Source organism: Lepisma saccharinum, chromosome 23 (genome assembly GCF_977018435.1).
Source record: "Lepisma saccharinum chromosome 23, izLepSacc3.1, whole genome shotgun sequence".
Taxonomy (NCBI): Eukaryota; Metazoa; Arthropoda; class Insecta; order Zygentoma; family Lepismatidae; genus Lepisma; species Lepisma saccharinum.
The window spans coordinates 53195200-53208148 of NC_139251.1; the positions used below are offsets into that span (position 1 = coordinate 53195200).

General features: G+C 38.1%; 1 protein-coding gene across 5 annotated transcripts in view; it reads left to right on the forward strand.

The window, feature by feature from the left end:
* The window catches only part of LOC146005196 (uncharacterized), a 258674-nt gene that overhangs the window by 188782 nt on the left and 56943 nt on the right, over positions 1 to 12949 (forward strand). The window contains exon 3 of one of the 5 annotated variants that reach the window (XM_083144246.1): positions 4419 to 4550. The exons of the other annotated variants lie outside the window; for them this stretch is intronic. Within the exon in view, the coding sequence (XP_083000372.1) occupies positions 4419 to 4458 (40 nt within the window). The 3' untranslated portion in view covers positions 4459 to 4550. Of the gene's footprint in view, positions 1 to 4418; positions 4551 to 12949 lie in introns of those variants that run through there. 5 annotated transcript variants of the gene reach the window in all.

Genomic DNA, 12949 nt, shown 5'->3' on the forward strand with positions numbered 1-12949 from the left:
CTCTTTTCCGCTACAATCACTACCAAACCAAACCTTCCGCTCCACATGCTTGTTCTGGGCTTTTGGCTTACACCAACGCCATCTGTGAGCATTTGCTCCAACCATGTGGGGTTGGAGCGTGCTGGAGAAGGCAGGACTGGTGTGTTGCTTTAGCCACAATTACAGACTGGCGTCTTCGCAGCCGGTTTTTCGTCACATATTTATTCATTGGACTCCCCAGTTGGCCTCACGATGCTGGGCGGATGCCGTAAATTGGAGTGCCCTGACTGGGAATTGAACCCGGGACCACGAGGACGTGAGTCCATCGCTCTAGCCACTACACTACGAGGCCTCCCATAATCACTGTTGATCACCAAAAAAGTTTCACTCACTGAACATGCCACGTCACGAAACTACGTACAGCGCTCACTAACAGTAAGATTTCAGGTGCCCCAAACTGAATTACAAACCTCAACTGGCAGGTGTCTCTTGTCCTTGAACGTACAGCACAGTACGCATGCTAAAAATAGATGGCAATGCATCGTAACAATGAACTTGCTCTTTGTTAACTAACTGTTAGACCAAAATAATTGGTACTCCCGTGTAAAACAGGGTCGCGCACGAATAACGGCTTTTTTTAGTGATTCGGTTAAACGGGACTGTAGTGTATTTTAATTTGCTTAAGAGCAGGTCATGATGAACACTGTCAAAAGTTCTAGTGAGATCCAGTAATACTAACGCTACTGCCATTCTCTTGTATATTGATCGTAATAAACCATCAGTGATTTTAAGTAACGCCGTTGCAATGCTGTGTGAAGGACGGAAACTGAATTTACATTTCGGAAGCAGATATAGGTCATTAATGTGCTGCTGAGTTTTCTCGTAAATAATTTTTTCAGTGATTTTGGATAATATAGGTGAGACTTATTGGTCGAAGGTCATTCAGGGACGTTAATACTTTTTTCTTTGGTATCTGAAAAATACATGCTGTTTTCCAGCTGGCCTGGTATTGTGCAGTCCGGAATTAGAAATTTACGATGTACGGTAAATTTTTTCAAGTTCTCCACAAGGTTGCCCCTGTTTGAGATCACATAAGTTACCAGTCTGTAAAATTTCTACCAAATTGAAGAATATTTAGGGGTCGCTAGGATTGGTCACTTTTAGGAGTAAGATGAAAAGTAAGACAATAGCTGCTTTTGGTGTTAATGTATGAAAGAGAGTAAAACAAATCACAATGTATGATCTGAAATTAACTATATTCTGCGTTATTCAGTGGGTTTTAATCTCCCAAAGTCATTGTCATCACGTTAGATTTCGAAGCAACATAAAATTGTTTTTTATGTAAATCAATGAGCCGGAGGAGATATTGTTTTTGTTTCTCATCCTTTGTAACACTAGAGTTGAATGAATTTTTGAATGAGAGCAATTCAACGCTCTGCACAATCGTTAACAGCCTTCAGTTGACGAACCTGTTCTTGCATATCAATATAAACTGCATCCGTATTCCACTCTGTAGGATCCTTTACTAAAAATGATGCTGCCTTTTCCCATCCATCATTGAGTAACAAATCGAGAAGACCAGTTGAGCGCACTGTAATAAAAGACTAGAGTGGATGCAGACAATTGAAAGTTTTTCCGTTAAGTCTGTTCAAAGCTACTTTTGATGGTCGCTGAAGATTTTTCACAATGTTCATTTTACACTCATCACTAAGTCGCAAATCAAAAAAAGAAAGTGCAACTAAATGTTCAGAAAAATACTAGAGGTGGAGACGAAATGCTGCTGATGCAGCAGTTCCAATCTTACAATTAGGGTAATCTTAATCTGTTCAAGGAGATTGGTGTCATTCAAGGGGGCTTTTTCAGCTATGGAAGCTTCGTTCCAGTAAGAACAATAGACGAGACTTACAAATAGGCATACTTCTGTGACACCGTTTTTCTCTGCTGTGGTAGGAATGAACTGTTCTTGGAACATATAAATTTTAAGGCAATAGATTGCCTTCGCCATCCAAGGAGCTTGATGAAATGCACCTGGCACAAGAAACTTATCTTCAGTTGTAACTGGCTTTCCGAGACACATCTGACACAGGCTTAGCAGTTCGAGGTAGTCGTCTCTAGGCTGTTGCATTTTCATAGCATCAGTGTAGTAGTTATGCATTTCATGACGGAGTTTAAGGAGGTTCTCAGTATTAAACAAGTTGTCACATCCTATAGTAAAATTCATTTTGTCAAAACCCGACCATTGTTTCTGAAAACGTTCAAAAAAATTCACATCTGATCCCCCACTTGCTCCAAATGGCGATATCATAGTTTATTTTACTTACAAATCCTAGGGACCTGTAAATATGCTTTGAATGGGCTAGTTTTTGGCATACACGCTTCTTTTTGATAAAGGAACAAAAACAAGCTTGTGGAAGGTATGTGCTAAAACTTTTTCTTTTACCCGTAAGAAATGGACCACCCTAATGTACGGTAATAGTAGTTTAGTCATTTCTATGGATATTCCATCATTACCAGAGTCATTTGATGATATTTCGTTTATCGCTTTCATTGTTTCGGTTACGTTTATTTCCTGCAGTTTGGAAAGTTTGAGTGCTTTCGTTAAAAGTGTTACGATCCAAGAACTCTTTGAGTTTTGTTAACGGCATCTTCTGAAACATCCGTTTTGCTGCATACACTAGAAAAATGTTGGTTAATTGAATCCATGTTTCTCAAGTTGATGGTATCTCGTTGTTCATATTTTTACTGTGTACACCCCACATTTTTAATTTTTTCCACAACTCTTTGCTGTTATTGTTGCAGAGGAGGTGGTGATTAAAATAGGCTTTCTTTTCCTGCCATTGGACCGAGTTGGTAAAGTTTCTCAGTTCCTTGTAATAGTCCCAGTTTGCCTGCATTTTTGTGCAACAAAAATATTTTTTTGTCGAGGGTAGAGAAGTTTGGATATTTGATAAACTGTTCAATTAATTTTTGTTTTTCAATGGCAAGTGTCGCGTTTACTAGACAGTGGTCAGATGTTCCGACGGGAGCGGTTACATTAATGAGCGTACGAGATGTGGGTCATCCGTTATTACTACATCGAGAAGTGATTGGTCGGGTAATGATGTGACCATACCGAAAGAGTCGATTATTGATTGTAAATATACTGTTTCTGGTTTATGAGGATAAATGAAATCTGTGTTTTCGTCATGTAGGATAAGTTATTCGTGAACAAGCGGGAAAACTTCAGAGATCGTTGTGTCTTGGTGCAATAATTTTGTATACGATATGTTTGGGGCTTTGTACACACCAATTATTCCCAGAGTATGTTGGAGCTTCACCGTTACGCTAATAATTTTGACTTCATGGTCATTTTCGTGCAAGAGGGAATGATCTTGACATTTAGGTCTTTACGGTGATACAGGATTAGGCCATCCCCACCCTTTGTGGTTCTATTTTTTTTATATTGTTGCGTAACCAGGTATGGGGAAGGTCGAGGCAAGGGCTTCGCGGAAAGACCAGCTCTTGGTGACCAGGAAGATATTGAAAGCCAAATTGCACACCGTGGTCGCCAACTCGTCTAATTTTGGCGACTGCAAGGAACTGACATTCGCTTGAGCGAGGGTCAGGAAGGGTGGCCTTGGGAAGCGAGCAGGAGGGAGGAAACTATTACTTGCAGGATTTTCACGTGGTGGAGTCGACAGAAGGGAAAAAGCAAAGGTTGTGTCGGCGGACAAACAGTTTGAGGGGTTAGTAAGTGAGTTTACAGTCTGCCAGTAGGAGTGGGTAGGGAGGGAGGTTAATGGCAACTGAGGAGGGAGCAGTATTTGAAGTTCTCCAGGAGCACCGGGTGGGGGCGTTGCCAGATTTACATCCACCAGAATGTCAGTTTGAGCTATTGGAGGTGAGAAAATAATAAAAAAAGAAAATTAACATTTGTCACTACATATATCGAACATACATTTTTGGAGATTGGAGATTCACTTACCAAGCCAGCAGAAGTGATGTATTTAGGACCTGCAGGACACCAAAAACTGAATTATATATACTTACGCACATGCAAACACAGACAGACACAAGCATAACAGTTTATGTAGTAATGTAAACACCAATAACTAACACAATACAGTCACAAACACTAATACACAAAAATAGCTAAGTTTACGAAATATCGTAGCGTAATTTGATGCACCCTCAGTAAGCAAAGTAAATGTTCTGAGCAGCTGCTTATTCCGTACACATCGTCTTTTTCCTTTCACGTTCACTCCACTTTGTCCAGTTCCTCCAACATGGTAACGGAGATATTGTGATTGTTCTTCAGTATGACGATTCTGCCATCCTAAGTCCACACATTGCTGGGGCCATGCTGTTCCTTGGCCTTCTGCAGAACTTGCTGTCAGGCTGCAGTCAGGAATTCCGTGATGAGGAATCTTGTTCCCTTCAGCACCTTCTTATTTTTCCAGATGGTGTCCCTGGTTCAGTAGCTGCAAAGCTGGAAGATGATGGGCCTCTTCCCAGTTTTGACCTCTTCTGCCACTGTTCTCCTCCATGGGCTGATGCAGTGAGAGTGCTCGAAGTGGCTCTCGGTTACGTGCTGCAGGTGGAGTTTTTTGTGGATCCTCTGGAGGACATATTCGTCCCGTGTACTCGTTGCCCATCCCTGGAATGCCGTGTAGCAACAGGCAGTTCTCTTGGAATAATATCCATGTTGTCAATCATTTTCAATTTTGTATCTGTTGATTTCTGGAGTTCCTGGATTTCCAGCCTGACAGAATTCAGCGTGTCCTTTGCATCCCATTTAAATGGAAGACCATGCTGAGATCCTGCATCGCCGCCTGGGATCCCCTGTCCATGCTTCCAGCAGTCTTTGCTGTCTGGCGACATCTCAAAACCGGCTCTCAAAGGCCCAGAGCCTCTTCTCCATGCTTTCAACGTGGCTAGCAACTATGTTGATGTAAGCTTTTGGCATAATTATGCGATTTAATAAGTTCGTGAACTGTTAGATCACCACCGAGGTGCTGGAAGTGATGCTTTCCTTTGCTGGCTCTAGTTTGTTTTGGTAGTAATGTATGAGATGAGTTTGCGCCTGCAAGACTGCAGGAAAAATTGGGAGCTCTTGCTGCACGTCCGCTACTTCATGAAGTTGTGTGATGATAGAATGACATTGATGAAGGCATTCACTGATTCATCATATCATGTTGTGATGCCCTGGCACAGGTTGTCGACAACCTTCATTGGACCATCATTGTGGTGCCTGCTGTGTCTACTGGATGGAACCCGTTTGGATGAATGCCTCCACTGCCATGATTCGTGTCTGAACTGGCCAACGTTTCATGGCAGACTGATTGCATCTCCGTAATCGTGGGATACTTCTCCGCATGCATACCTGCATTTCGACAGGTTTTCCAAATGATATTTGTACATACAATATGTGCCATCCTGTAATCTCATGTTACTTAGGAATGTTAGATTCAATTACGTTAGAAGTTCCGTGTATTTTTTGGCTTCATGCATGCACATATAATGATATTTTGTTTAAAAGAAATGTGTAAGTGCTCTGGAATACACTGAATTGGGCAAATGCTTCTCACATGGATGTTGCCACATATTCTTGAATATCCTTCAGCATATCACTGAAAGATACCCTTCTTACAGATTATTGTTTTTTCCTGTTTGGGAGTGTTAGATTAAATGGAGTTAAGAAATTCATGTTGTTATGTTTGATACCAACCATAATTTTGCTTTATGCTGGATTAGGTGTGTTAGGTTTGATTCATTTTACATTTTTGTTAGGTTAGTAATATTTGGTTTTGTGCCACTACTTTTTCACTTTTGAGTGTGTAGATTCAGGATTTGGGGAAAAAATGGTGAAAATATTCGGGAATACATTTCTCCTATGTGGCTCACATTTTGGATCAAATGCTTCTGTTGATTGTTTTTTGCGTACCTTGAAGCAAATGTTAGGTATTGGTCTTAAGGTATTCAACATTATATTCTGGGGGATTCACTTTGTCACTGGTCCTAAGTTGTTTTCCAACATTGTATTAAAGGCAAGTGTCAACTGCTACTAGGGCATAGCAAATAAAATCAAAATTGTGCAGAGATTCATCATTCTATTTTAACTTCTAATACAAACATCTCAATTTGTTAACAACCACCTTGGGAATGATACTTATATGAGGCACATGTAAAATAAAAAGGGCCTATAATATTTTACTTGGGACTGGCAACACTGATGAAGCTGCGTGTGCATGGAAGCATGCTTTAGTATTCTGTGCCTGCAACAGAGGTATATTTCTCAGTGTGGAGGTGCGTATGTGCAAGTAGCAGGAAGTTGAAATGGCTGCTGTAATAGAAAATCCCGCGAAATGCGAGGTGATGTCGTTTTATTAGATTTCTCAACGCAAAAGAACTGAGTGCAGCTGACATTCATCGGCAATTGTGTACCATTTATGGACCAACAGTAATGAGTGAAGGAAAGGTAAGACAATGGTGTCTTGCTTTTCGGGAAGGACGTTCAAATGTTCATGATGACGAGCGGAGTGGTAGGCGTAGTGTTTAGACGGACGACCTTGTGCAACGTGTTGATGAGAAATTGGGATTCAATCGCCGATTCACCATTACTGATCTAGGCAAGGAGTTTCCTGAAGTGTCTGATAAAACATTGCACCGAATTGTAATGGATAATCTGGATTATGGCAAACTGTGTGCGAGGTGGGTGCCGAAAATGTTGACAAACACTCACAAATATGAAAGATTGAAATCAGCACATGATTTTTTGGCCCGCTTGGAGAAGGATGGGGATGAGTTGTTTTCTCACATAGTGACTGGAATCAAAACCTGGATATCATACGTCACTGGTGAGTTGAAGCAGCAATCCATGCAATGGTGTCACTCTGGTTCACCGAAACCGAAGAATTTTCAAGCAAAGACTCACATTGCAAAATCATGCAAAATCATGCCCAGGCGTTCGACATCGCACAAGCGAGCTTCGCATTAGAGCTATGCACAGGCTTCAATGGCGGTCATGTTTTCTCTTTATCTGGGTCTTAAGAAGACCCGTGAGAATCGATGAAGTTCTTGCAGGTAGACTGAAACACTACTGTCAGTGTTGCCAACAGCCATTATATTTCACTATGCATGGGAACATTTTAATTTCTGCTAGGCGCAGATGCCTTGAGGTTGTATAACAATTGGCGTAGCAAGGGGTGGGTGAAGTGGCAGGGTGGCTACTCACCGGGAATTCTGTGTGAATTATTGGCTCCAGAAATTATGCATGAACTTGGCATGAATTTTTCTCCGTCGACGTGAAAAATTGTAACTTTTATTATTCCAAATCCTATTGAATTTATACATATTGATAAATGTCCTGAGGCGAGATTTTCACAGTTGAGTTTTTATTTTTATCGAGGAAGGAAAATAATGTGTGAAAAATGAAATAGAATTCTCTCGATCTGTTTACTTTGTTACTGTCCTTTGTAGAGCAATCTGACAGACAGAAGATTATTGCAAGATAAGATTTCTTAAAGATGATTACGTAGATTTGAGTTTGAAATTCTTACACAATTAACAAATTTTTTACAGGTTAGAATATATACTGTAACATTTGTGTGACTTGTGTTTGTAGATGTATTTTGAGTCTGAGTATGTGAAATGGTAAATGTATACTAAGAACCTCAAATTAAATGTTTTAAATATACTGTTTAATTAAATTAAATTAAATTAAAATTTTTGGATACATTGGGATCAGACAGACACTTCATATCGTTACTATATTTGAGGCATGCCCCCCCCCCCCCCCAACCCCAACCTCAACCTTGAAGGGTAATCAATTCTAAGGAGGGCAAGGGGGCAAATATTGATGGCCAAGGGCACCTGCAGAGGACACTGAGAGTCAATTATCTCCCTCGATTTCAAATTTTCAGCAAATAAAATACATTTCATAAAATTTTCTCACTCACAATGGTACTTTTCTTAGTCTCGTCAGCCAAACAATCTAAATGATAAAAGTTGTAAAAGAGAGAATGCCATGATGCCTCGTGAAATTATTTGTACCCTATTAAATCAATATTGTTTTCAGTTTGCAAAAAAATGGATGAAGAATTTGCTTGTTTGCTTCACTCGCAATCTGATTGTTTTCTGTAATGCACTGTAAATTATCAGAGAGAGAAATAAGACTTCCCTTAATGGATTTTATCTTAAATGCATGAACAATTGTTGGGAGGAAAACGAGGGTGCACATTTGAGAGACAATTTATATAATTTTTGCTGTTGGTTTGTGATGAGTAGGGACATTGAATTTTAGTGATGCGTGAAAATGCGAAATGTGAAGAAACGTTGCAATTTCTAACATTCTGCAAATAACTACATCACCAATGATGAAATATGTGCGAATTTTATTCGCAAAGTAACGCGAAATGTGTGCTTTTCCACGAAATTAATGCCTTTTCACGAAATAGCTGCGAAATATCATCGAATTAAGTAGGAAATATCGAGGCCGTGTGTTTACACTGCCGATTTGTGACGAAACAGTTGTCTAAAGTATCCTACTAGTAGCAGTTGTAAAAAAAATGTCTTCGATCACATCGGAAAAAGCTGCAAATTGTGATTTCTCATGCGCATAGTCTCCGTTCGAAAACTTTGCTAATTGCTGTGCTTGTCAAGCTGCATTTCTTTTTTTCTCTTAATCTCTTCACAGCTGCCAGTTATATTCAACTTGCTAGCTGTAGCAACGATTTCAGGAGTAGTCTGTCTGCGAAGAATAAGGTAAGATTAGAAAGGCTTGGAGAATGAATCACTCTCCCGCGAAGCCAAAACTTAAACAAACGTACACTCTGTGTTCACTATTTTCTGAATACATTCATTGTTAGACTTGAGAATATATAACACAAGCAGATGCTGATCACAAAACTTATTTTTTTTTTGTATCCTCTCACCATTCAAGTGTGTGCCGAAAATTTTTTTTCACCGCTGGTATATACCGCCGACCTAACATTTTTTTACCGCTCTCCTCAGTTTTTATTTACCATAAATTTGTCTCCCTAGTGATGATGTGCAGGGTGGCTATTCACTGGGAATTATGCGTGAATTATTGGATCCGGGAATTCTGCGTGAATTTCTCCGTAGACGTGGAAAATTGCAACTTTTATTAAATCAAAATACCATTGAATTAATAGATATTTATAAATGCTCTGAGGTAGGGTTTTCACAGTTTAGTTTCTATTTTTATCTCGTAGGAAGGAAAAGAAAGTTGCATGCAATATAGAACAGAATTCTCTCAATACATTTATTTTGTTACTGTCCTTTGCAGACAGACGGAAGATTATTACAAGATAACATATGTTGGCGTTGATTAGTTAAAATTTGAGTTAGAAATTCTTATACAATTAACAGTTTTTCGTAAATTAGTGTATACCGTAACATTTGTGACTTGTGTTTCTAGATGTATTTCGAGTCTGAGTATGTGAAACGGAAAATGTTAACTCCACACCTTAAATTTAATATTTTAAATATATATATATACCGTTTAATTGTATTGAATTAGAATTTTTGGATTCATTGGAATCACACAGACCCTTTATATTGTTAATATATTTGGCTTTGTATGTGCGAGGGTGATGAGAGGCGATATTATGTAAGGTTGAAATAGAGAAAACATCTGCTTGTAGCCTTGAATGTTTGGAAAGTTCACCTTGAAAACCGGGAATTATACTTTAATTATATTATGGTCCTAGAGTGGCCTCTCCTGAGGTGGATGAATTCATGATGTAACGAATATAAATAATAGACCTATATGCTCTGTATATATATATATATATATATATATATACAGGGTGACTGGTAATTAGATGTATTCCCTGAAAGGGGTTAAAGTAGAGAAGTAGAGACAATTTGCATTTAATTTTACCATATGATACCCCGTCCGAAAATTAGTAGTTTTTGAGATAATCTAATTTCTATTGTTTTTTTTAAAAAAATGACGATTTTCCACATAAAAAGATGAATTGAGAAAAAACTGCTCAATGTATGGAACTTATTTCAGCGTTTTCTGATAGCTAACAAATAAGTAGTTCGTTGAAAAAAAAGTTTTTCGCAAATAACAATCACATGTAAGTAACGGTAAAAAAGGTAAAGTGTTCCCCTGTGCATAGCACTATGCCATGAAGGTGTGTAGGGGGGGTGTGGAGGTAATGCAACGTGTGGGTCTAAACTTACAAGTGATAAAAAAACAAAATGCACTCTTAGTTTACTTGGCAACGTATTAATAACAAAAATGGTATGACACGAAGCGTACAAATTACTTTCTTGTGTCATGTGCTATCCAACAAGGTACAAATGTTGCTAACATTCACATTTGTGTACAAGAAATAATACTTCATTCATCTTCATGTGAATGGAATCAATGAACAATACAATTAAAGAACATTACACATCTTGCTCAAAGTGGGCAACTCCGTTACGAATGCAGGCATTTTTTTGAATTTTTTGAAGATTCGCCTTGAAAACCAGGAATTATACTTATTTTCCATTAAATGTTTCAAATATTATGCCTTTATAAAATCATTAATTGATTTAGTAACATTATGTATAAGTGCATGGGATTAAAAATTACCACGCAATTTTCACGAGATTACTGCCATATTTTTAACTATAAACATGATATTTTATATATTTTTCATGTAATTCTTTAAAAATTAACATTAAAAAAAATGGGCTCTAGTTTTACTCACCTGCTCGCCAGCCAGGCGGGCCAATGTGCAGCTCTCTGGTCCCGATCTTGCCCTAAGTGATTATTTCCTGTTCCTTCACCTCAAAAAGTGGGTTGCTTCTCAACATTTCAATGATAGTGACATTCTCAAGACATCACTTCTCGACTGGCAAGCTTGTTCCATGGTACCAAAAATGCTTGGAGCGTCATGGTGACTATGTAGAAAAATAGCCAGGGTATGCACTTGTATAGTATCAAAATAAAATTTTCTTGCTTGATTTTATTCTTCGTAATAACCAATCAACCCTTTTTTTTTTTACATCTCCCTCCTTTTAGTTTGTAAGCCATAGTTCTGTAGCTATAACTCAAAGTTAGTGTTGGCAAAATTTTACATTTGTTCCAAATGAATAACTAACTCTCTAGCCTTCTTAAACCCGAAGGTTCATGGCTGCAGCAACACAGTCCTTCCATCTGTCCCTATCCTGAGCAACATCTATATACTCTTTTCCAACCTTACCGATTTCCTTTAGGTCCATCTCAACGCTATCCCTCCATCTTCGTCTTGGCCTTCCTACAGGTCTCTTACCATCAGGTTTCCCAACAAGAATCCTGTAAACCCTTCTTTCCTTTCCCATTCGTACCACATGGCCTGCCCACCTAAGTCTTCTTGATTTAATTATTCTAATAATATCTGGACATTAATACAAGTTATGCAGTTCTAAATTATGTAACCTTCTCCACTCACCTGTCTCCTCACCCCTTTTAGGTCCAAATATTTTCCTAAGGATCTTATTTTCAAATACTCTAAATGTATGTTCCTCTTTCAATGTAAGGGACCAAGTTTCACATCCATATAATACTACAGGCAAAATTACTGTTTTGTATATTTTAACTTTTAGTTTCTTAGATATTACACGAGAAGACAAAAGTTTTAGAAGAGAAAAGTAACATGCATTTCCTGAATTAAGCCTACTTTTTATTTCCTCTTTAATATCATTTTCATTTGTTAGTATTACTCCTTGGAATTTGGAAACTGGTTCAAATGAGTTATCAATAATTAGATTTTGGTTATTACCTAACACTTGGTTTTGGCCTGTAAGCATATATTTAGTTTTCTCTTTGCTAACTACCAAAACTATCTCTTACCTGTTTTGAAAAATATTTTATCATTATTGTTAATTGTATTTATAACATCCCCTAATAAGTCTACATCATCTGCTTATGCTAACAAATGAGTCATACTGTTTAATTTTAGTCTTTTGTTAGTTTCTTTTACCTTCCTAACAGCATATTGTAAGGCAAAATTAAAGAACAATGGAGATAATGAATCTCCTTGTTTTAACCCATCATGAATTGTAAATTTGTCAGACACATTAACACCCATCCAAATTTTACTTTCTGTTTCATTGGTGCATACTTTTATCATATTAACAAGCTTCTTAGGTATTCCAAACTCAACTAATATATTATATAATTTATCTCTTTTGACCGAATCCTATACTTTTTTGAAATCAATGAATAGCTGACTGACATTTTGATTATATTCCCTTTTTTTCTCAAGTATCTGTCTGATATGAAAAATTTGATCTGTAGTCGATCTGTTACGTTTAAATCCACATTGATAATCACCTATAATTTCATTAGCATATGGGGTTTAGTCTTGTTAAAAGAATGTTAGGTACTCCCTCTGTCCCATAATTATTGTCCGGTACACCTTTTTTTGTTGTACCATAATAATTGTCTGATATTCAAACTGTGACATTGGTGTATGCAGAAGAAGAAAATGAAACATGGGAATGAGTCATACAACTTTATTACTCAAGGATCAGTACACATTGGCCGATCAAGTATCCAAAAGCACATAAATAAAAATTATCAATCCAGAATAAATTCAAAGTGACCAAGAAGTTCGACAAAATAAAACATCAAGACGAAAGAGATTGTTGGTCCAGGAAGGTTGTCATTCCATCAACGAGCTAGATCTAGTGCTGCTGTAGCCTCGTCGTAAATGTTCCGAGGACATTCCAAGCGAGATGGCAGGACGTTGCGGTGGTTCAAGTGTGCATTTTACATATGGGGAATCCTGTAGTTGTTCCCACCTTGGACGCGCATAATTTCAATGAGACAGGACTGCAAAAGACGTTGTTGAGCTTGTCGCGTGTCAGATCAGAGAAAGATGTTTCAACTCATCAATAGTTTGTGTAGCTGCCTGATGCTGGATAGACTGAATTGCCTGGAAGTACTCCAGATATAAAACATTAATGTCCGGAGTGTTTGCCGGTTGGC